This window comes from Heptranchias perlo, chromosome 24 (assembly GCF_035084215.1).
Source record: "Heptranchias perlo isolate sHepPer1 chromosome 24, sHepPer1.hap1, whole genome shotgun sequence".
Classification (NCBI taxonomy): domain Eukaryota; kingdom Metazoa; phylum Chordata; class Chondrichthyes; order Hexanchiformes; family Hexanchidae; genus Heptranchias; species Heptranchias perlo.
In genome coordinates this window covers 1562541-1584747 of record NC_090348.1, presented here as the reverse complement: position 1 = coordinate 1584747, position 22207 = coordinate 1562541, and the positions used below count along the sequence as shown (strand labels likewise).

Here is a 22207-nt window from a genome sequence, read left to right as displayed (position 1 = left end):
GTTCAGCGAAGGTTCACTAGATTAATTCCTGGGATGAGAGGTTTGACCTATGAGGAGAGATTGAGTAGAATGGGCCAATACTGTCTGGAGTTTAGAAGAATGAGAGGTGATCTAATTGAAACATAAGATTATGAGGGGGCTTGACAGGGTAGATGCTGAGAGGTTGTTTCCCATGGCTGGAGAGTCTAGAACTAGGGGGCATAGTCGCAGGATAAAGGGTCGGCCGTTTAAGACTGAAATGCGGAGGAATTTCTTCATTCAGAGGGTTGTGAATCTTTGGAATTCTCTACCCCAGAGGACTGTGTATGCTGAGTCATTGAATATATTCAAGGCTGAGATAGACAGATTTTTGGACTCTAGGGGAATCAAGGGATATGGTGATCTGGCTGGAAAGTGGAGTTGAGGTCGAAGATCAGCCATGATCTGATTGAATGGCGGAGCAGGCTCAAGGGGACATGTGGCCTACTCCTGCTCCTATTTCTCATGTTCTTATGTAAATCATTTATAAATATAGTGAGAAGCTGAGGCCCCAGTACAGATACCTGGGGGACACCACTAGTCACATCCTGCCAATTGGAGTATATGCCCTTTATCCCTACTCTCTGTCTCCTACCTGGTAACCAATTCCCTACCCGTGTCAATAGATTGCCTCTAATTCCACGCGCTTCCATTTTTCCTAACAATGTTTTGTGTGGAACCTGTAACTAGTGGGGTGCCGCAGGGCTCAGTGCTGGGGCCTCAACTATTTACAATATATATCAATGACTTGGATGAAGGAACAGAGTGTCTTGTGGCCAAATTTGCTGATGATACAAAGATAGGTGGAAAAGCAAGTTGTGATGAGGACACAAAGTGTCTGCAAAGGGATATTGACAGGTTAAGCGAATGGGCAAAAATTTGGCAGATGGAATATAATGTGGGAAAATGTGAAGTCATCCACTTTGGGAGGAAAAATAAAAAAGCAAAATATTATTTGAATGGAGAAATACTACAAAATGCTGCGGTACAGAGGGATCTGGGTGTCCTCATACATGAAACACAAAAAGTCAACATACAGGTGCAGCAGGTAATCTGGAAGGCAAACGGAATATTGGCCTTTATTTCTAGGGGATTGGAGTCATGCTACAACTGTACAGGGTGCTGGTGAGACCACACCTGGAGTACTGCGTACAGTTCTGTTGCCCTTATTTAAGGAAGGACATACTTGCATTGGAGGCAGTTCAGAGAAGGTTCACTCGGGCATGGAAAGATTGTCCTATGAGGAAAGATTGAACAGGTTGGGCCTATACTCACTGGAGTTTAGAAGAATGAGAGGAGATCTTATTGAAACATATAAGATTCTGAGGGGACTCGATAGGGTAGATGCTGAGAGGATGTTACCCCTCATAGGGGAATCTAAAACTAGGGGCTATAATCTCAGAATAAGGGGTCGCCCGTTTAAGACGGAAATGAGGAGGAATTTCTTCTCCCAGTACAGGTGCCAGTGTCCCATAAAATGAAACCCCTCCTTCCCACACCAATCATTTAGTCATGTGTTCACCTTCCTGATCCATTTGTCCCTATGCCAATAAGCACGTGGCTCGAGTAATAACCCTGAGATTGCTACCCTCAAGGCCTTGCTTTTTAATTTAGCGGGACCTCCTCCTGTTCTTTCCTATGCCGTTGGTCCCGACATAGACCATGACAACTGAATCTTCCCCCTCCCTTTGCAGATTCCTTTCCAGCTACTTCGAGATATCCTTTACCCTGGCACCAGGTAAGCAACACACCCTTCGGGCATCTCGATCTTGACTGCAAAGAATGCTATCTATTCCCCTAATTATCGAATCCCCTATAACTACAACCTTTCTATTCTGCTGCCTATCTTTCCTAACCTCTGCCATGCCTAAATAACCTAAATTGCCTCTGTGCCCATCTGCGTGCACATTTTTGCTGCTGCTCCGGTCCTGAGTCCATTACTTCTGTCTCCCTTTTTTTCTCTTGACCCTTCTCTCCTGTTTCCTCCCCTTCCTATCATCTGGTCATGCCACCTTTCGTTTCTCCCCTTTTGGGTACTTTGTCTCCCCCCAATCCCAATCCATCCCTACCCATCAACCGTCGTAATATTCTGCCACCGTCCCAGACTTGAATCTCCCCCGAATACCCTTACAGCTCCCTCTGTGCCTCTCTCGGCATTCTCCGAAGGGCCCATTGAAGCACTGTCATGGCCTTCTACGAGCAGCAACTCCGACTCTCCTCTATCTGACGATCTTTCCACCCAGCATGCCCACTGAGGGCTAATGTCACCCTCCTTCCAGTCCCACTCAGTGCATTCGCCCTGACTGAAACGTGGTAATGAGTGCCGACATCTTGCCCCCTTACCGGAGCCAGCTCACACACGGTTATAGGTTCCAGCACCTGCCTCACCCAAACTGATGTGACCGTGATGCATTATCCCTCCCATCCCCCTCCATCTCTGTGCGGCCTGCTCTGTTCATGTTCTTCATTTCCTGATTGAATACAAAGTGGGAGGACTGTTGGACTAAAAGAATGAAACAAAGATTTAAATAGTTTTTTTAGACAGTGAGAAGGTCCATAAGGAGAATCACGGTTTATTACAGACGCAAAATGAATCTGTTGCAAAAAGAGGAAGCAAGTCCCGTCACAGGTTGACCTTGACCAAGGCCAGGAGCTTGTCCTTTACAATCAGTGGGACCCTCCCCCGGCCTCTCACCTCGGGCTCTGCCCGCAGACGGTTGAGCAGAAGTGACGCCCCGTCAAAGAGCATCTCCTGAGCAGGCACCGAGAGACTGGTGCTCCGGGGACCCGGGCACTCGGGATAATCTCCGAACGCTTGTGATTTTCAAATAAATCTGTTGGACTATAACCTGGTGTTGTGAGACTCCTTACACTTGTCCACCCCAGTCCATCACCGGCATCTCCACACCAAGGCTCCCATGGCAGCAGAGCCAAGGCCCCGCCCCCAGCACGTGGCCCCGCCCCGCCCCTCCCCGCAGTGTGGCCCCGCCCCTCCCCTGACCCCCCCCCGTGTGGCCCCTCCCCTGCCCCCCCGCCGTGTGGCCCCGCCCCTCCCCTGACCCCCCCCCCCGCAGTGTGGCCCCGCCCCTCCCCTGACCCCCCCCCGCCATGTGGCCCCTCCCCTGCCCCCCGCAGTGTGGCCCCGCCCCTCCCCGCAGTGTGGCCCCGCCCCTCCCCTGACCCCCCCCCCCCCGCCGTGTGGCCCCTCCCCTGCCCCCCGCAGTGTGGCCCCGCCCCTCCCCGCAGTGTGGCCCCGCCCCTCACCTGGCCCCGCCCCCGCTCCCTCCCGACCAATCAAAGGGCGGGAGTGGAGTTCTCGCGTCACGGTGACGTGTACGGTGACCGCGTTAATTAGCGCGAGGCCGGTTGTCGGCCATTTTGTCGAGAGTCCGCCCGAGCCCGAGGCCTCCCGCTCTCTCTCTCTCCGCCCGCCGAGATGTACTCCGTGCTGCACCTGGCTGGGGCCAACCCCTTCAACGCGCCCCGGTTCCAGATGGTCCCGGATGACGGCCCGACCCAGACCCACAGGACCGAGGCCGCAGGACAGAGCGGCGTCCAAGCGGCTCCCGCTCTCCGGCGCCTGGCCGCCGCCGCCGCTCCAGGTGAGAGTAGGCCGGGTGGGGGGTGACGGTGACTCGGCCTTTCTCTAGGCCTCAGGGTGAGGTGGCGGTTCCGGTTTCCGCGGCCTGGGGTGAGGGTGAACGGCAGCAGCCTGGATTGTAGCCCCTTCCCCTCGGCCTCGGGATAAGGCGCAGGGCCGCCCTTGAGCGGGTGACCCGGTGACCTCTATCAGTTCCGCCTCTCTAGGAGCCGGTTTCGCGGCCGGGTCTCCTGGCGGACCATCGGCCTCCATCATAGAATCATCGAAAGGTTACAGCATAGAAGGAGGCTGTTCGGCCCATCGAGTCCGTGCCGGCTCTCCAAGAGCAATCCAGCTAGTCCCGCTCCCCCGCCCTATCCCCGTAGCCCTCCAATTTTTTCCTTTCAAGTATTTATTCAGTTTCCTTTTGAAGGCCATGATTGAATCTGCCTCCACCACCCCCTCGGGCAGTGCATTCCAGATCATAACCACTCGCTGTGTAAAACAGTTTTTCCTCATGTCAACTTTGGTTCTTTTGCCAATCACCTTAAACCTATGTCCTCTGGTTCTTGACCCTTCTGCCAATGGGAACAGTTTCTCTCTATCTACTCTGTCTAGACCCTTCATGATTTTGAATACCTCGATCAAATCTCCTCTCAACCGTCTCTGTTCCAAGGAGAACCACCCCAGCTTCTCCAGTCTATCCACGTAACTAAAGTCCCTCATCCCTGGAATCATTCTAGTAAATCTCTTCTGCACCCTCTCTAAGGCCTTCACATCTTTCCTGAAGTGTGGTGCCCAGAATTGGACACAATACTCCAGTTGTGGTCGAACCAGTGTTTTATAAAGGTTCATCAGAACTTCCTTACTTTTGTACTCGATGCCTCTATTTATAAAGTCCAGGATCCCATTTGCTTTTTTAACCATTTTCTCAACCTGCCCTGCCACCTTCAACGATTTGTGTACCTGTGCCCCTTTTAGAGTTGTCCCTTCTAGTTTATATTGCCTTTCCTCATTCTTCCTACCAAAATGCATCACTTTGCATTTTTCTGCATTAAATTTCATCTGCCATGTGTCTACCATTCCATCAGCCTGTCTATGTCCTCTTGAAGTCTATCACTATCCTTCTCACTGTTCACTACACTTTCAAGTTTTGTGTCATCTCCCCTAGGTCCCGGGGTTCAGTCCCACCAGCCAGGAGCTACCTCTCCAGTGTCTCGGGCCCCGATTTCCCCCCAGTTTTCCGGAGCTCGCTCTCACCCTCTTTCCTTTCCCACACAGAGGAGGAGTATAGCTGCGAGTATGGCTCCACTAAGTTCTTTGCCTTGTGTGGCCTGGGCGGAATCCTCAGCTGCGGTACGACACACACGGCGGTGGTGCCGTTGGATCTGGTTAAATGCAGGATTCAGGTTTGTTGTGTGGAGCATGGTCTGCATCTGCTGGCACGGAGAGGGGGAGTAACTGCACGTACCGGACGGGCAGCACCCAGCCAGCGGAGTGCCAGGCTCAGGCCCGGGGTCTCCCTGTTGCAGATGCTGGCGGAGCCGCTGTGTACTGAGCAGTTTTGTATTAACATAGGATCCCAGCCCCCCCCTGTTGCATGTCCAGCCAATTAACTGCATGGTGTGTCTTTGTTTTACTGTGCTGCAGAAGGAAACAGCTGCGAGTATGGCTCTATGAAGTATTATGCTTTGTGTGGATTTGGAGGCATCCTGAGTTGTGGTCTCACACACGCTGCTGTGGTGCCATTGGATCTGGTGAAGTGTCGCATCCAGGTTTGTATTTTAACATGAGCTGTACCTGAGTTCCACAGAGCCCTCGGACCAGGAAACCTTTCTAAGGAAAAGCAAGAAGATATCAAACATTTTATTTTTGTGACCATTTTGTTCCCTGCCTAACGTTGGCTGAAGAACTGTTTGTGGTTCTGGCGACTGGATTTTTTTTTGGGGTGGGTTAGAAGGAAGAATGGTAATACTTAATTACAAGAATAATGGTTTGTTAAATGTAGAAGGCTTAAAGGTTTTTAAAAAGGAATGCTCCAGCTAGAGTTGTCACCGTCACTTATGTTGGCCAAATGTTCACCAGGGAAAAATGTATGTTTCCACTAGGCTGTCCTTGTGATTGTATTTTATTTTCCCCAGTGGTTTGACTGCCAATTGGGATTTGTCATGGAGTTTATAAGTTATCCTGGACAGCTGGCCACTAATTTCCCCCATTATTGCTGCTGAGCCTTGTGCTATTTCATGTTAATATGCTGCCCCATCTGGTGACTATGTAGTTACATCAGTGGTTTGTCAAACTTTTCGTGTGGGAGAGCCACCTACAGAGATCGTCCCACTTCTGGGACCTTGGCATAAACTTTCAAAAAATAGCATTTGGTACCCAAACAAAAGCAGAACAAGAAACTAATAAATGGAATCCAGAGTACATATGATTCTTAGCTCATAATCAGTAGCTCATAATGCTCCATGCTTACTTGTGTTTATCGAGAAGGAAAGATGTTGGTTGCTGCTCTCCTTCATTCACAGGTGACGTTCTGCAGTTCATTGGCCTTGCGTAGAGTTTACTAAGAACAAAGAACCCGCTTGCATTTGACCACCTTTAGTGTTCAAGCGGTCCCAAAGTGCTTCACTGCCAATAAATGACTTTATGAAGTGTGGTCAAATGTACATTTTGTGCACAGTGAGGTCCCACAAACAGCAAATGAGATGAATGATTTTTGTGATGGTGACTGAAAGATTGCCTGGGAGATGCCCCTGCTCTTCCAAAAGTAACAAAACGGGCCATAATTTGCTGTGCCAGGGCATCTGCCCGTAGGTTTTTACATTTTTTGCGTGACCGCTTTCTGCAAGTGTGAATTGATTTTGCAATGAAGGCAACAGCATCTGGGAGCTGAGTGAACAGGCCAAGCAAATGTGTACCTCCTTATCCAATGAGATTGAAGGATTGTGAAATTAACAGTGCAAGGACTGAGGAGGGAGTGTAAGTTAGTGGGTGAATTCAATGTCAAATCAGGTACAGAAAGAGAGAGGGGAAGAAAGATTGGATCAGGAGAGAGAGAAAAGGAAAAGTTTTTATTAAAATTACATTTTTAAAATCTCCAGCAACAATTTAAACCTGAAGGAATGAGATGCTGCACTTATAGTTAATTTTCAGTGCCAGAGAGATTGACCGACAGTAATTAACACCTATCATGTGGTTAAAAGGATACTTAAACTAAAATGGACAAGACTTAACTTCCTGTGGTGAGCTTAGTTCATATCTACTGCACAAATACAACAACTTTATGCCGTTCAATGCATTTCAGTGGTGAGGCAGACAGCGAGATGCTGTTTTCGTGAAGCTAACGGCAGGGATTTCCACATTTATACACTCATTGATGTCCCTTGTCTGAAGGTGCTGTAGCATTTGCGCATAAATAACGGCTTGTGTCGTAGCCTCAATAATATTTTGACAGCAAATTCTGGCCCAACATCTTTTATGTCTACCTAAACAGACTGACTTTTTAACATCTCATCTCAATCATCGCCATTGCAGCAATCCTCAGTATTGCTCTGCAGTGCCGGTCTAAATTGTGTGCTCAAGTCCTGCTGTGGAGCTTGAATCCATGAGCTTCTGCCTCAGATTTTAGCACTGAGCCAAGCTGGCATTTTCAGCACTGCAGGTGGCCATTCAGCCCATCGTGTTTTGGTCTGATTTGATGGTTATAAATGCATGACTACTGTCTTGATTTCTAAATGGTTGATCGTTAAACTTACCACTTTGAGGTGGAGTAAAAATTGCAACCGCTTTAGTGACATCCTTTTTTCATTTGTCAATGCAATCAGAACTTTACTTAGAAATTGCAACGCCATTTGGCCCAACCAGTCTGTTGGACGAACAAGCGGTTGTCCTAATCCTGTGTGCCTGCCCAGTTTCCATCTCTCTTTATCTCCTTTCTTCCACCACATGTCTAACCTATTCTCAAGAATCTTTGAAATTATCTTAACAATGAGCTGAAATAGTTCTGATGGAAACCATGCACAGCAAGTCCCAGCCATCATACCTGAAAGGTGGGAGGAGATTTAATTCATTCACATGATATAAATATTTGCTGAGTCTCAGCAGTGGCTAGTATATCAATTTGTGTGCATGCCATTTAATGCAGTTTTGCTAGATTGGGTTGATTGTGACTTATAACATATTTAGCATATCTACAGTATGTGTCCTTTATGCCAATTACCACAGGAGTGTTGGTTTCTGGTTCTCTGTTCTGGGATGGGAGCTGTGGACTTGTCGTTCATTATAAAAAGTAACTTTTTTACATTATTGTGACCAGGTGGATCCTGATAAATACAAGAGCATCTTCAAAGGGTTTTCTATCACCGTGAAAGAAGATGGTGTTCGTGGCCTAGCAAAAGGATGGGCTCCGACCTTCATTGGCTATTCAATGCAAGGGCTGTGCAAATTTGGTTTCTATGAAGTCTTCAAGAACGTTTATGGTGAATTGTTGGGTGAAGTAAGCTTTTTTTAAACTATCTTTCTATGTAGGAGTTGGAGCCAGCTAGTGAGCATTTACTTGAGTGCGCTGGCTGTTGTGTATGAACTTGTTTGATTTGCTCATGTAGAAGTGGGTATTTTACTTGTGGAGAGGTGAGCACCATCAATGGGAAAGGGGGAGAAGCAGAGACCGATCAAAGATGAATTATTAAGAATGGTCATTGACCTGAAATGTTAACTTGCTCCACAGATGTTGCCTGATTTACTGAGTATTTCCAGCATTTTCTGTCTTAGATTTAAACAAGGCCAATTATGCAGTTATGAAGCGAGTTGGATAAGGTAGATTGGGAAATTAGATTAAAAGATATGACTTTAGATAAGCAAGGCAAACATTTAAAGAAATAATTCATAATGCCCAACAAATATACATTCCCTTGAGGAATAAAAACTCCACAGGAAAAGTGATCCAACTAAAAGTTAACTAAAGAAGTTATGGATAGTATTAGATTAAGAGACTTACAATGTCCCCAAAAAGAGCAGCAAGCCTGAGGATTGGGAGGGTTTTAGAAACCAGCAACGGATGACCAAGAAATTGATAGAGGGAGAACATTGAATGAGATTAAACTAGCAAGAAATATAAAAACAGATTATAAGCGCTTCTACAAGTGCATAAAAAGATCAGCAAACGAGTCCCTGAGAAGCAGAGACAGGAGAAATTATAATGGAGACTAAGGAAATGGCAGAGACGTTAAACAAATATTTTGTATCTGTCTTCACAGTAGAAGACACAAAAAACATACCATCAATAGTGAGAGGGAGGAACTTAAGGCAATTAAGATTAGTACAGAAAAAGTTTTAGAAAAATTAATGGAACTAAAAGCCAACAAATCCCCAGGACCTGATGGCCTACATCCTAGGGTTTTAAAAGAGGTGGCTGCAGAGATAGTGGATGCATTGGTTATGATCTTCCAGAATTCCCTAGATTCTAGAATGGTCGCTGTGGATTGGAAGGTAGCAAATGTAACACCGCTATTCAAGAATGGAAGGAGAGAGAAAACAGGGAACTACAGACCAGCTAGCCTGACATCAGTAGAAGGGAAAATGCTAGAATCTATTAAGGACATAGGAACAGGGCACTTAGAAAATCGTATGATTAGGCACAGCCAACATGGTTTTATGAAAGGGACATTGTGTTTGACATGAGTTTTTTTAAGGGTGTAAGTGGCAGGGTAGATGAGGAGTAACCAGTAGGTGTAGTAAATTTAGATTTTCAATAGGTTTTCAAATTCGATAACGTGACAAGAGATTGTTACACAAGATTAGGGCTCATGAGATTGGGAGTAATATGTTAGCATGGATTGACGATTGGCTAACGGACAGAAAACAGTAGGAATAAACTGGCCATTCTCAGGTTGGTAGGCTGTAATTAGTGGGGTACCGCAAGGATCGGTGCTTGGGCCTCAGCTATTTACAATCTATATCAATGACTTAGATGAAGGGACCAAGTGTAATGTATCCAAGTTTGCTGACGATACAAAGCTAGGTGGGAAAGTAAGCTGTGAGGAGGACACAGTCTGCAAAGGGATATAGACAGGTTAAGTGAGAGGGCAAGAAGGTGGCAGATGGAGTATAATGTGGGGAAATGTGAGGTTATTCACTTTAGTAGGAAAAATGGAACAACAGCATAATTTTTTAAATGGTGAGAAACTATTAAACGGTGTTCAGAGGGGTTTAGTTGTCCTTGTACACGAAACACAAAGTTAACATGCAGGTACAGCAAGCAATTAGGAAGGCAAATGGTATGTTAGCTTTTATTGCAAAGGGGTTAGAGTATAAAAGTAAAGTCTTGCTACAGTTGTACAGGCTTTGGTGAGACCATACCTGGAGTACTGTGTACAATTTTGGTCTCCTTATGTAGAGGCGGTGCGACAAAGGTTCACTAGATTGGTTCCTGGGATGAGAGGGTTGAGGAGAGATTGAGTAGAATGGGCCTATATTCTCTGGAGTTTAGAAGAATGAGAGGTGATCTCATTGAAACATAAAAGATTCTAAGAGGGCTTGACAGGGTAGATGCTGAGAGGATGTTCCCCTGGCTGGAGAGTCTAGAACTAGGGGACATAGTCTCAGGATAAGGGGTGGACGATTTAGGACTGATGAGGAATTTCTTTGCGGAGGGTTGTGAATATTTCGAATTCTCTACCCCAGAGGGCTGTGGATGCTCTTTTCAAGACTGCGATCGATGGATATTTGGACTTTAAGGCAATCAAGGGATGTGGGGATTGGGCGGGAAAGTGAATTTGAGGTCGATGATCAGCCATGGTCTTATTGAATGGCGGAGCAGGCTCGAGGGGTCATATGGCTTACTCCTATTTTGTGTGTTCTTATGGAGTATTGTACTCTGATCTGGTCTCCATATTAAAGAAAGGATGTAGAGGCATTGGCGGGTGGGGGGTCAAAAAGCTTCACCAGGATGTTACCAGAACTGAGAGGATATCCTTATCAGGAAAGGCTGAACATGCTGGGGCTCTTTTCTCTAGAAAAGAGAAGGCTGAGGGGTGACCTGATAGAGGTCTTTAAGATAATGAAAGGGTTTGATAGGGTAGACATAGAGAAAATGTTTCCACTTGTGGGTGAGACCAAAACTAGAGGCCATCAATATAAAATAGTCAGTAATAAATCCAATAGGGAATTCAGGAAAAACTACTTTGCCCAAAGTGTGGTGAGAATGTGGAACTCGTTCCCACATGGAGTAGTTGAGGTGAATTGCATAGATAATTTAAGGGGAAGCTGGATAAACACGAGGGAGAAAGGAACAGGAGGATATGCTGATAGGGTGAGATGAAGTAGGGAGGGAGGAGGAGCATGTGGAGCATAAATGCCTGCATCGACCAGTTTGGCCAAATGATCTGTTTCTGTGCTGTAGTTACAATATAACGTTGATCACTTTAAATTTCTGGGCAGTATTTTCCTTTAGCATCTTATTTTTCTATAGTTTTGCAGCTTTTAGGAAGTTTGTATTTCTTAATTGGGCAACTTTGATTCCATTAGCAAAATGCATATTAAGAAATTGCCAGAATTCTGGCCAGCAGACTGCTGTTATATAGCTAGTAGTGGTGCAATGATGTCATTATTTTGCTCATCAATCCTTAAAAGTACTCAGCAAGTAGTGCAGTTTGAAACTTTCCTTCATGAGAACTAGGAACCAGTGATTTAAATGTTCAGAAAAGGTATAATCTCTCGATCTCATTATAGGAAAATGCATACATGTGGCGTACATCTCTGTATCTTGCTGCATCTGCCAGTGCTGAATTCTTTGCAGATATTGCACTTTCTCCGATGGAGGCTTGTAAGGTTCGTATTCAGACCCAACCAGGATACGCAAACAATCTGAGAGAAGCTGCTCCTAAAATGTATGCTGAAGAAGGCTTGTGGGCGTAAGTATGGGTTGTATTCATTAGATAAAACTATACCAACACATTCCTTAGATCCACCTTTGGGGTATATCTGTTTTGCTGTGCTGGCAGACCTCATTGCACCATGCTGGGTTCTCCAGTATGGTTACCAGATAATCCGCAACTTTTGTGGTTGTACAGTCAAAGGTGCTTGAGTCATTGATGTGTGAGAATAACATACCTGCATATTAGCCTTACATGTTCCAATATGAGCGGCCTGTGTACTACATGCTGTTTTCTGCCATTGGGACTCGGCTGGTTTGCGGACATCAAAACTAATTTTTGCTTATTTAGTGTCTTAAAATTATTTTTGTCTTGTAAACAATGACCCCTGGTGCGAGAATCAGAATTTCTATCTCACATACGGTAGGTGGACGAGAGGAAGACATGTCTGAATTAAAGTAGAATGCAGATAAGTTTCTTGGGGTTTCCAGTAACGTTATCACTCCTGATAGGAGAAAATGCTCGTTAGAGGTACCATGTTTCTGATCATTGGGGCTTTGGTATTCAGGTGCTTGTGTCTGCTCCTTACCAGTATAATAGGTTTTAACCCACTAGCCCCTGCAGTACCACCTTCAGCCATTGGTGATGTCTGCAGCAAAAAGAAGCAATCAAGAATATATGTTCAGGTAGTGAGAGCCCAATGCTGTAGAATCAGTCCTGTTCAGGTTCCAGGCAGCCCTATTTGGTTTCCCACATCGTCCAATTTTAAGGTTTTGGTTTGCATGTCAGAATATTGAAAATGAAAGGAGAGCCTTTATTTCGAGGAAACTGCATCAACATTTGGCAGAATTCTGGCTCTGGATGCAATGTGACGAAAATATCCTGTTCTCTGTTTCAGCGTTTGTAGAAGTTCTGTTGCTTTGTCATAAGGAGTGTTAGGAAAACGAATCTTGATCCAATTTATGCAAGTTTCATTGTCTGCAAAACTGGAGGAGGGGTGCAAAGCTGCTTTGAACAAACAGACTTGAGAGTTTTGTTCATTGAGAAATGGACAAAATATACCAGACCATTATTCAAATCCAGGAAGTCTTGGTAACTGGGGATATTTAAGGAGCTGTAACTCTTTGAATTTTGAGATGTAGTTCAGGCTAGTGCAGAAATGCTGCATATGTAAAAGTTATTTGCAGAAAAATAGTTTAGCATTTAGATTGCAGTCTTTTTATTCCTTTAAGTTCAATACAAAGATTTCTACTGTAAATATGTTCACTAGTTCATATTTTGGTTAAATTCACGTAAATGTAAAACAAGAATTTCTGCCACCTATTGAAGATGGGAGAAAGCATATGGAGGATAATTGCAGTTCCTAAAATAATTGGTCGTTCTGTTTGTCATCCAGAGCTTAAATAGACATCAAGATTAATAAAGATACTCTGAAAGGCAGGCAGAGAGGTGAGATTCAAGTGATCTAAAGTATGAGAGCTGAAAAAGGTTGACTGAAAAGTCTCAGATCCAAAAATGTAATGCTGAAAAAGTAGGTGGGACTTGCTTGAAATTCTTCAGTTTTAAGCCCCTTTTGATCTAAAAAGGAACAATTTTGTGCGTTATGAGATGGATGTAAAGCTGAGTGGACGTTCAAAAAAATTATTCCAGCTGTATGATTGTCTTCTACACATTCTAAACTCAAACCTGCACGACATGAGATTCAGTAAGTTAAAGACTTCAAGTATATTATCGTTACTTTGTTCAACAGATTCTACAAAGGTGTTGCCCCTCTGTGGATGAGACAGATCCCCTACACAATGATGAAGTTTGCTTGCTTTGAGCGCACAGTCGAAGCACTGTACAAATATGTGGTGCCCAAACCTCGTGCCGATTGTACCAAATCTGAGCAGCTGGTGGTGACTTTTGTTGCTGGTTATATTGGTAAGAAAATTATTTGGCAACATCTAGGAGAGCCGTCTATGGTTTGTATACATTTGTGTGGCTTTGTAGACCAGTTAATGTATGATGCATGGCTGCATCTTCACGACCTCTGTCTACATCATTGGGTGGAACTAATGTATGTAAAATGTTCTAAGAAATCAGAATTGTCAGCAGCCCTCCCCAGCATGTCTGTTGCAAACAAACAGAGCAATTTGTCTCCACTCCCCCATGTTCATCGTAGGTACAGCACAGAAGGAGGCCATTTGGCCCATTGTGCCTGTGCCGGCTCTTTGAAAGAGCTGTCCAATTAGTCCCATTCCCCTGCTCTTTCCCCATAGCACTGTTAAATTTTTTCCCTTCAAGTATTTATCCAATTCCCTTCTGAAAGTTACTATTGAATCTGTTTCCACCACCCTTTCAGACAGTGCATATCAGATCATTACAACTCATGTTGCCTCTGGCTCTTCTGATCACCTTAAATCTCTGTCCTCTGGTTACTGACCCTTCTGCTAAATAAGGAAACAGTTTCTCATTTACTGTCAACCGTCCATGATTTTGAACCCTTATCAAATTTCCCCTTAACCTTCTGTTAGTTGCAGAAGTTAGTTAGCAATTGCCTAATTAAATATAGAAACAGGAGTAGGCCATTCAGCCCCTGGAGCCTGTTTTGCCGTTCACTTAGATCATGGCTGATCTGTATCTCAACTCCATTTACCCACCTTTGCTCCATATCCCTTGATACCCTTACCTAACAAAAATCTATTGATCTGTCTTGAAAATTTCAATTAACCCAGCATCCACAATCATTTGGGGAAAGAGTTCCAAGTTTCCACTACCCTTTGTGTGAAATGCTTCCTGACATAACCTCTGAACGGCCTAGCTCTAATTTTAAGGTTATGCCCCCTTGTTCTGGACTCACCCCACCAGAGGACATAGTTTCTCTCCATCTACCCTATCAACTCCTTTAATCATAAGCACTTCAATTAGATCACCCCTTAATCTTCTATATTCAAGGAAATACAAGCCTAGTCTATGCAACCTGTCTCATAATTTAACCCTTTTAGCCCCAATATCATTCTAGTGAATCTGTGCTGCACCCTCTCCAAGGCCAATATATCCTTCCTGAGGTGTGGTGCCCAGAACTGAACACAGTATCACCAGATGGGGTCTAACCAGAGCTTTATATAACAAACATAATTTCCACCCCTTTATATTCCAGCCCTCTTGAGATGAAGGCTAACATTCCATTAGCCTTTTTAATTACTAGTAGGAAAGAAATAGAGGAGCAAATTTGCAGGAAAATTAGATGCAAAAGCCATAGAGTAGTGATAACGGGGGACTTCAACTATCCTAATAGACTGGGATAGTAATAAAAGGGGCAAAGAAGGGGAGGAATTTTTGAAGTGTGTACAGTAGAACTTTATTGACCAGTACATTTCCGGCCCAACAAGGAAGGAGACATTGCTGGATTTGGTTTTGGGGAATCAAGTGGAGCAAGTGTCGTGAGGGAGCATTTAGGGAGCAGCGATCATGGTATCATAAGGTTTAGAATAGCAAAGGAAAAGGACAAGGACCACTCTAAAGTAAAAATACTCAATTGGAGGAGGGCCAATTTCAGTGGGATGAGAACTGATCTAGCCTGGGTAAATTAGAATCAAAGATTGGCAGGCAAAACTGTAATTAAGCAATGGGCAGCCTTTGAGGAGATGATTTAGGTTCATTCCCACAAGGGGGAAATGTACGGCAACTAAAGCCAGAGCTCCCTGGATGACAAAAGAGATAGAGTAAGATGAAGTGGATAAAAGGGGCATGTGACACATGTCCGGTTGATAACACAAGTGAGAACCAGGCTGAATATAGAAAGTTCAGAGAAGTGAAAAAGGAAATAAGAGGGGCAAAGAGAGTATGAGAATAGACTGGTGGCCAACATAAAAGGGAATCCAAAAGTCTTCCACAGGCATGTAAACAGGTAGTAAGAAGAGTGTTGGTGCTGATCAGGGACCAAAAAGGAGATCTACTCATGGAGGCAGACAGCATGGCCAAGGTACTAAATGAGTACTTTGCATCTGTCTTTACCAAGGAAGAAGATGCTGCCAGAGTCTCAGTAAAGGAAGATATAGTTGAAATACTGGATGGGCTAAAAATTGATAGGTACTGGAAAGGCTAGCTGCACTTAAAGTAGATAAGTCACCAGGTCCGGATGGGATGCATCCCAGGTTGCTGAGGCAAGTGAGGGGGAAATTGCGGAGGTACTGGCCATAATCTTCCAAATGCCCTTAGATACGGGGGTGGTGCCAGAGGACTGGAATTGCAAATGTTACACCCTTTATAAAAAAAAAGGGTGTAAGGATGAACCCAGCAACTACAGGCCAGTCAGTTTAACCTCAGTAGTTGGGAAACTTTTAGAAACGATAATCCAGGACAGAATTAGCTGTTATTTGGACAAGTGTGGATTGATTAGGGAAAGTCAGCACAAATTTGTTAAAGGCAAATCGTGTTTAACTAACTTGGTAGTTTTTTGATGAGGTAACAGGGTCATTGAGGGCAACGTGGTTGATATTGTGTATATGGACTATCAAAAGGCGTTTGATAAAGTGCCGCATAATAGGCTTGTCATCAAGTTTGAAGCCCATGGAATAAAGGGGGCAGTTGCAGCATGGATACAAAATTGGCTAAGTAACAGGAAGCAGAGAGTAGTGATCGGTTGTTTTTCGGACTGGAGGGAGGTGTACAGTGGTGTTCCCCAGGGGTCGGTACTAGGACCACTGCTTTTCTTGATATATTAATGACTTTGACTTAGTGTACAGGGTACAATTTCAAAATTTGCAGATGACACAAAACTTGGAAGTGTAATGAACAGTGAGGAGGATAGCGATAGACTTCAAGAGGATATAGACAGGCTGGTGGCATGGGCGGACACATGGCGGATGAAATTTAACACAGAAAAATGCAACGTGATACATTTCGGTAGGAAGAACGAGGAGAGGCAATATAAACTAGAGGGCACAACTCTAAAAGGGGTGCAGGAACAGATCTGGGGGTATATGTATACAAATCGTTAAAACTGGCAGGGCAGATTGAGAAAGCGGTTAAAAAAGCATACTGAGTCCTGGGCTTTATAAATAGAGGCATAGAGTACAAAAGCAAGAAAGTCATGATGAACCTTTATAAAACACAGGCTCGACCACAACTGGAGTATTGTGTCCAGTTCTGGGCACCGCATTTTGGGAAAGATGTGAAAAGGCCTTAGAGAGGGTGCAGAAGAGATGTACTTGAATGATTCCAGGGATGAGAGACTTCTGTTATGTGAATAGACTGGAGAAGCTGGGGTTCTCAATGGAACAGAGAATGTTGAGGGGAGATTTGATAGAGGTATTTAAAATCATGAAGGGTCTAGACAGAGTAGATAGAGAAACTGTTCCCTTTGGCAGAAGGGTCAAGAACCAGAGAACATAGATTTAAGGTGATTGGCAAAAAAACCAAAGGTGACATGAGGAAAAACCTTTTTATGCAGTGAGTGGTTGTGATCTGGAATGCACTGCCTGAGGGGGTGGTGGAGGCAGATTCAATCATGGCCTTCAAAAGGGAACTGGATAGAAAGGAAAAGAAAATAAAAAATTTGCAAGGCTATGGGGATAGGGTTGGGGAGTGGGACTAGCTGGATTGCTCTTGCATTGAGCAGACATGGACTCGATGGGCCGAATGGTTGCCTTCTGCGCTGTTACCTTCCTATGAATTATTTTTTTGTACCCGTTCACCAGCTTTGTGATTTCTGTACTTGGACCCCTAAATCTCTCTGCTCATCCACAGTTCCGAGCTTCTCACTATTTAGAAAATACTCTGATCTGTCTTTCTTAGGTCCATAATGGATGACCTCACACTTTTGGGTTGACCTCCATCTGTCACAGTTTTGCCCACTCACTTAATTTATCAATGTCTCTAAACTTTCTGCTGCCATCTACTGTGCCACCTAACAGTGTAATTGGTAAATTTGGATATAAGATGCTCTATTCCTTTGTCTAAGTTATTGATAAATACAGTGAAAAGCTGAAGCTCCAGTACTGATCCCTGTGGGACACCACTAGTCACACCCTGCCATTGGACTACATACTCATTATCCCTACTCTTTCCTACCTCCTAATCATTTCCCTACCCTTGTCAATAGATTATCTCCAGTTCCATGTGCTTCCATTTTTACAACAGTCTCTTATGTGGAACTTTATTGAATGCCTTCTGGAAGTCCATTTAAATAACATCCATAGACGCTCCCTTATCTACATTAGTGACATCAAAAAATTCAACTAGGTTAGCTAGACATGACTTACCTGTTACAAATCATGCTGCTTCTCTGATCAGCACATATCTGTCCAAGTGAATGTTGAGTTGTCTGACCCAAACAACTGGGTTAAATACTGTGATTATTTTGAACATGTGGAGTGTTAAGTATGCATTGGAGGGAGTGCAGAGCAGATTTACTAGAATGGTACCAGGCTAGTTCTGGGGAGAGACTAGAGAAGCTGGGATTGTTCTCAGAGCAGAGAAGATCAGGGGGAGTTTTAATAGAGACGTTCAGAATTATGAAGGGTTTTGATAGAGTAAATAAGGAGAAACTGTTTCCATTGGCAGGAAGGTCGATAACCAGAGGACACAGATTTAAGATAATTGGTAATAGAACCAGTGGGAGATGAGATGTATTTACACAGCGAGGCATCACACTTTAGGAAGGGTGTCAAGGCCTTGGCGAGGGTACAGAGGTGATTTACTAGAAAGGTATGAAGGATGAGTGTCTTCAGTTATGAGATATGAGAGATTGGAGAAGCTGAGATTGTTCTCAGGAGAAGATTGAGGGGAGACCCAATAGAGGTATTCAAAATATGAGGGGTTTTGATAGAGCAAGTAGAGAGAAACTGTTGCCTCTGGCAAGTGGGTCGGTAACCAGAGGTCAGAGATTTAAAATAATTGACAAAAGAACTAGAGGGCTAATGAGAATTTTTTTCAGAGGGTTGTTAAGTTCTGCAATGCACTACCTGAAAGATGGCGGTATCAGATTCTATAGGAACTTTCAAAAAGCAATTGGACAAGTACTTGAAGGGGACTAATTTGCTAGGGTGTGGGACTAATTGGATAAAGAGCCGGCACAGGCACAATGGGACGAATGGCTTCTTTCTGCGCAGTAAGATTGAGTTATGATCTGATGCACTGCTTGAAAGGGGGTGGAAGCAGGTTCAATAGTGACTTTCACAAGGGAATTGGAGATATAGTTGAAACAGAAAAAAATGTAGGGCCTATGGGGAAAGAGCTGGGGAGTGGGGCTAATTGGTTAGCTTTCAAAGAACCAGCACAGGCACGATGGGCTGAATGGCCACCTCCTGTCCTGTCCAGGGCTAATTGTAGTTGGCCCCTTCATGATAGCTGCTGAAATGGTTCAACTGGTGCCACAGTGCTATCTGGTGGCAAGGCTTAGGTACTACAGGCTTAATGGGCGGCTTCTGGTGGGACACATGAACCAACTGCGTTTTTGACCAGAAGTTCTGTATTCAAATATTCCAATACATTTGAAAATAATTTTTGTCCTTTTTACTTAACAATTGTCCCATCCATAATGGTTTTTAATGAAATGATGTTCCTTTCAGCTGGTGTATTTTGTGCTGTGGTGTCTCACCCTGCTGACTCTGTGGTATCTGTGCTGAACAAGGAGAAAGGTAGCTCTGCTTTCCAGGTTCTGCAGAGGCTTGGACCTAAAGGTAGGCCATATTCTGCTTTCTATATGATGTGCAACACTTCCAAGTTAAACATGTGACCACTCACTTGACCTTATTTTGTTTTGCAGGAGTGTGGAAGGGGCTGGTTGCCCGTATTATTATGATCGGCACTCTGACTGCCTTGCAATGGTTTATCTATGACTCGGTTAAGGTGTACTTCAGGCTTCCTCGCCCACCTCCTCCTGAGATGCCAGAGTCATTGAAGAAGAAGCTTGGCTTGAAACAGTAAAAACACATGGACTTGGCTTGTTGCCCTGGCTAATCCAGAGATGTTGCATTCATAAAACATGCACAAGTTTTATTTAATACTGAAAATATCATGTTTGTAATGTGTCATGTTGGTGAACCCTGGCAAAGGGATGGGTGCAGAATATTCATCAACTCCAATTCTGAATAAAGAACAATTACTCAAGTTTTGGATGTGTAACTTATAATTTTATTTGCAGGTCGGTTTCACCACAGTCCATTTTAAAAATAGTTCAGATAAAAAAATTTGGTTTGAATTAACTCCAAAATCATTTCATTTCTGGAAATTCAGTACTGGTTGACTGTCAAGCAGCGATATCTTTGGCAAATCTTGTGCTGCTGTGTATTTTTCATCTTTGCTTTTCACTAGTGCTCACTGATACAAATAGAAAATGTTTAAAGCTTCTTATAGATGTTAGCAATTGTCACTAAATTATTTGAGTTAGTTTGTAAATTTGAATGCTAGTAGTTGGAGAGTTTGGGAAAGTTTTTGAAAACACACTCCCTTAGATCCACCTTTGGGATGTACCCGTGCTGCCATGCTGTTAGATCTCTGCACCCTGGTGTTGGGTTCTCCAGTGTGCTGGCAGGAAACATTCATCAACTTTAGTGGTTGTACAGTCGAAGGTGCTTGAGTCATTGGTGTGTAAGAGTAATATACCTGCAGAGTAGCCCCTCTGTTCTGATGTGAACAGCCTGTGTTACTGCAGACTGTTTTCTGCCTTCAGGACTTTGCTGCTCTGCGGACATTTGTTAAAATCAATCTGGTTTAAACATTGCAATAAAATGTGAAGTTTGCAAGCTATTCTAGCTGCTTAGTGACCCCATGATGAAAAGTTAGCTTCTATGTCAGTTGTGCTAAATTACTATTTTGATATGGAAGTGCAGGCATTGGGAAAATCCTGCTTAAGATCTCGATCAAAAGAATGGCTTATTTCCTGTAACATTGCAATTACTTGTAATATTTTTACGTTTGACATTTCAAACCTATTAAATAGGTTTAAGTTGGGGGGGGGGGGGGCTGACATTAAAATGGAACCAAGACACTCCTTTGTATGTGTTAGTATTATCATTTGTTCCACTGGTTTTTTGTTATTTGGGTCAATATGCATTAAAGAATATTTGCAACAATCAATCTTTTCTCTCCTCTCCTGAAGGTATTGACTTTTTTTACTGGGGTATGATTCCACAGGCAATAGCCTCCCTCTAGTACCTTGTGCAGCTGTCTCTTCATCGTCACTGTCTCCCTACCTAACAGCACTGTGGGAGAACCTTCACCACACGGACTGCAGTGGTTAAAGAAGGTGGCTCACCACCACCTTCTCAAGGGCAATTAGGGATGGGTAATAAATGCTGGCCTTGCCAGTGACTCCCTCATCCCATGAATGAGTTTTAAAAATGTGAGCTGTAACTCTGGATGTCAGCTGGCTGCAGAAGCTGCTGGATCAGGGTCAGGAGTAAGATCAATGGCTTTTTTTTCCTCTTGTTCCTATGTCTTCCGTTTCCCAGGGCGGTAAATTATAGCACCCCTACTACGGAGATTGGCCAACTCTGCCGGCAAAGGATAGAACCAGGGGCCCTCCTGGTCCTGATGGCTCAGCTGAGGAAAATTGTATGTCACTGGTTACTTTTTCCATTTGCCCACTGCATGAGGGCTTAGGATCGTTGAACTGGAAGATTGGCACCAGACCCAAAGAAAGAACAAACTTGGGAGTAGTTATCCGAAGAACAGCTTATTTGCGATTCTTGTAATGCACCCAATATTCTGATTTAGTAGGTGTAGCAGAGGTACTTGAGTTAATAACCCCTCCCAACCGATCCAAATGCTGGAATTCTGAAAGACCAAAGGAGATTTGAAGGCATGGACTCGGTGAATCCTTAGGTGCTGCATTGCACCATGCTGGGTAAAGAAGTTTCTCCTGAATTCCTTGTTGGGTTTACTAGTGACACATTTATGACCCCTAGTTTTGGACTCTCCCACAAGCAGAAACATTTTCTCGACATCTATTGAACCCTATTGTAATCTTAAGACCTCTGTAAGGTCACTCCTCAGCCTTCTCCTTTCCAGAGAAAAGAGCCCCAGCTTGTTCAGCCTTTCCTGTGCAGGTTATCCTCTCAGTTGTGGTATAATCCTTGTGAATTTTTTTGCACCCCCTTCAATGACTATCCTTTCTATAATATAGAGAGCAGAACTGTGTACTATACTCATGTGGTCTAACCAAGGTCCTATATAACTTTTCTGCTTTTCAATTCTATTCCTCTAGAAATGAACTCTGGTGCTTTGAATGTTCTTATGGCCTTGTTAACCTGCATTGCTATTAATGATTTATGAATCTACCCCTAGATCTCTTTGCTCTTCTACCCCATTTAGACTCTTAGACCAAGGAGTATGTGGCCTCCTTAATGCACCACCTCACATTTATCTGTATTGAAATTCATTTGTTGTTTTCACATCCATTCCACAAGTTTGTTAACATCTTGTATTTTGTTGCAGTTTTCCTCAGTATTAACTATATCCCCAATTTGGTATCTGTAAATTTTGAAATTGCACTTCCAATTCCCGAGTCCAAAATGTTTATGTAAATGGTGAACAACAGTGGTTCCTTGTTGGGCTTCTTGCATACTGGGTAACAGGAGTCCTGAACACACTGAAAACTCCATTCCCCTTTCCCTATTTTGCCAGTTTATTTCGGAGTAGTTGAAATCTTCTATGATTATTCTGTCTTTTACTCATTTCATAAATTTGCCTACATATTTCTTCCTTCACTTTCCATCCACTATTAGGTTGTCTGTAGAATACCTCA

General features: G+C 43.9%; 1 protein-coding gene and 2 non-coding genes across 4 annotated transcripts; all 3 read left to right on the top strand.

Annotated features, from left to right (window-relative positions):
• The first annotated feature begins 3377 nt into the window (after window positions 1-3377).
• On the top strand, window positions 3378-20538 carry slc25a3b (solute carrier family 25 member 3b). 2 transcript variants are annotated; one of them, XM_068004598.1, is made up of 7 exons: window positions 3378-3620; window positions 5249-5373; window positions 7917-8096; window positions 11330-11511; window positions 13223-13395; window positions 19029-19139; window positions 19226-20538. In XM_068004598.1, the coding sequence occupies exons 1-7, from the start codon at window positions 3455-3457 to the stop codon at window positions 19384-19386; spliced, it is 1098 nt and encodes a 365-aa protein (XP_067860699.1). In that variant the 5' UTR covers window positions 3378-3454; the 3' UTR covers window positions 19387-20538. The 2 variants fall into 2 exon arrangements, with proteins under 2 accessions (XP_067860699.1, XP_067860700.1); XM_068004599.1 differs by lacking the exon at window positions 5249-5373 and adding an exon at window positions 4880-5007 and having other exon boundaries at window positions 3380-3620.
• LOC137341909 (small nucleolar RNA SNORA53) lies at window positions 11549-11800 on the top strand. Its single transcript, XR_010967152.1, has one exon. It is a non-coding gene; the product is annotated as a small nucleolar RNA SNORA53 (small nucleolar RNA).
• LOC137341910 (small nucleolar RNA SNORA53) lies at window positions 19899-20154 on the top strand. Its single transcript, XR_010967153.1, has one exon. It is a non-coding gene; the product is annotated as a small nucleolar RNA SNORA53 (small nucleolar RNA).
• Window positions 20539-22207: the final 1669 nt, after the last annotated feature.

Excerpts from the sequence above, each read along its gene's own strand:
- slc25a3b (XM_068004599.1), top strand. The coding sequence starts at position 3,455 with ATGTACTCCGTGCTGCACCTGGCTGGGGCCAACCCCTTCAACGCGCCC. Across the intron at positions 8,097-11,329 it reads ATGGTGAATTGTTGGGTGAA|GAAAATGCATACATGTGGCG; the intron begins GTAAGCTTTTTT and ends ATCTCATTATAG. Across the intron at positions 11,512-13,222 it reads GCTGAAGAAGGCTTGTGGGC|ATTCTACAAAGGTGTTGCCC; the intron begins GTAAGTATGGGT and ends TTTGTTCAACAG.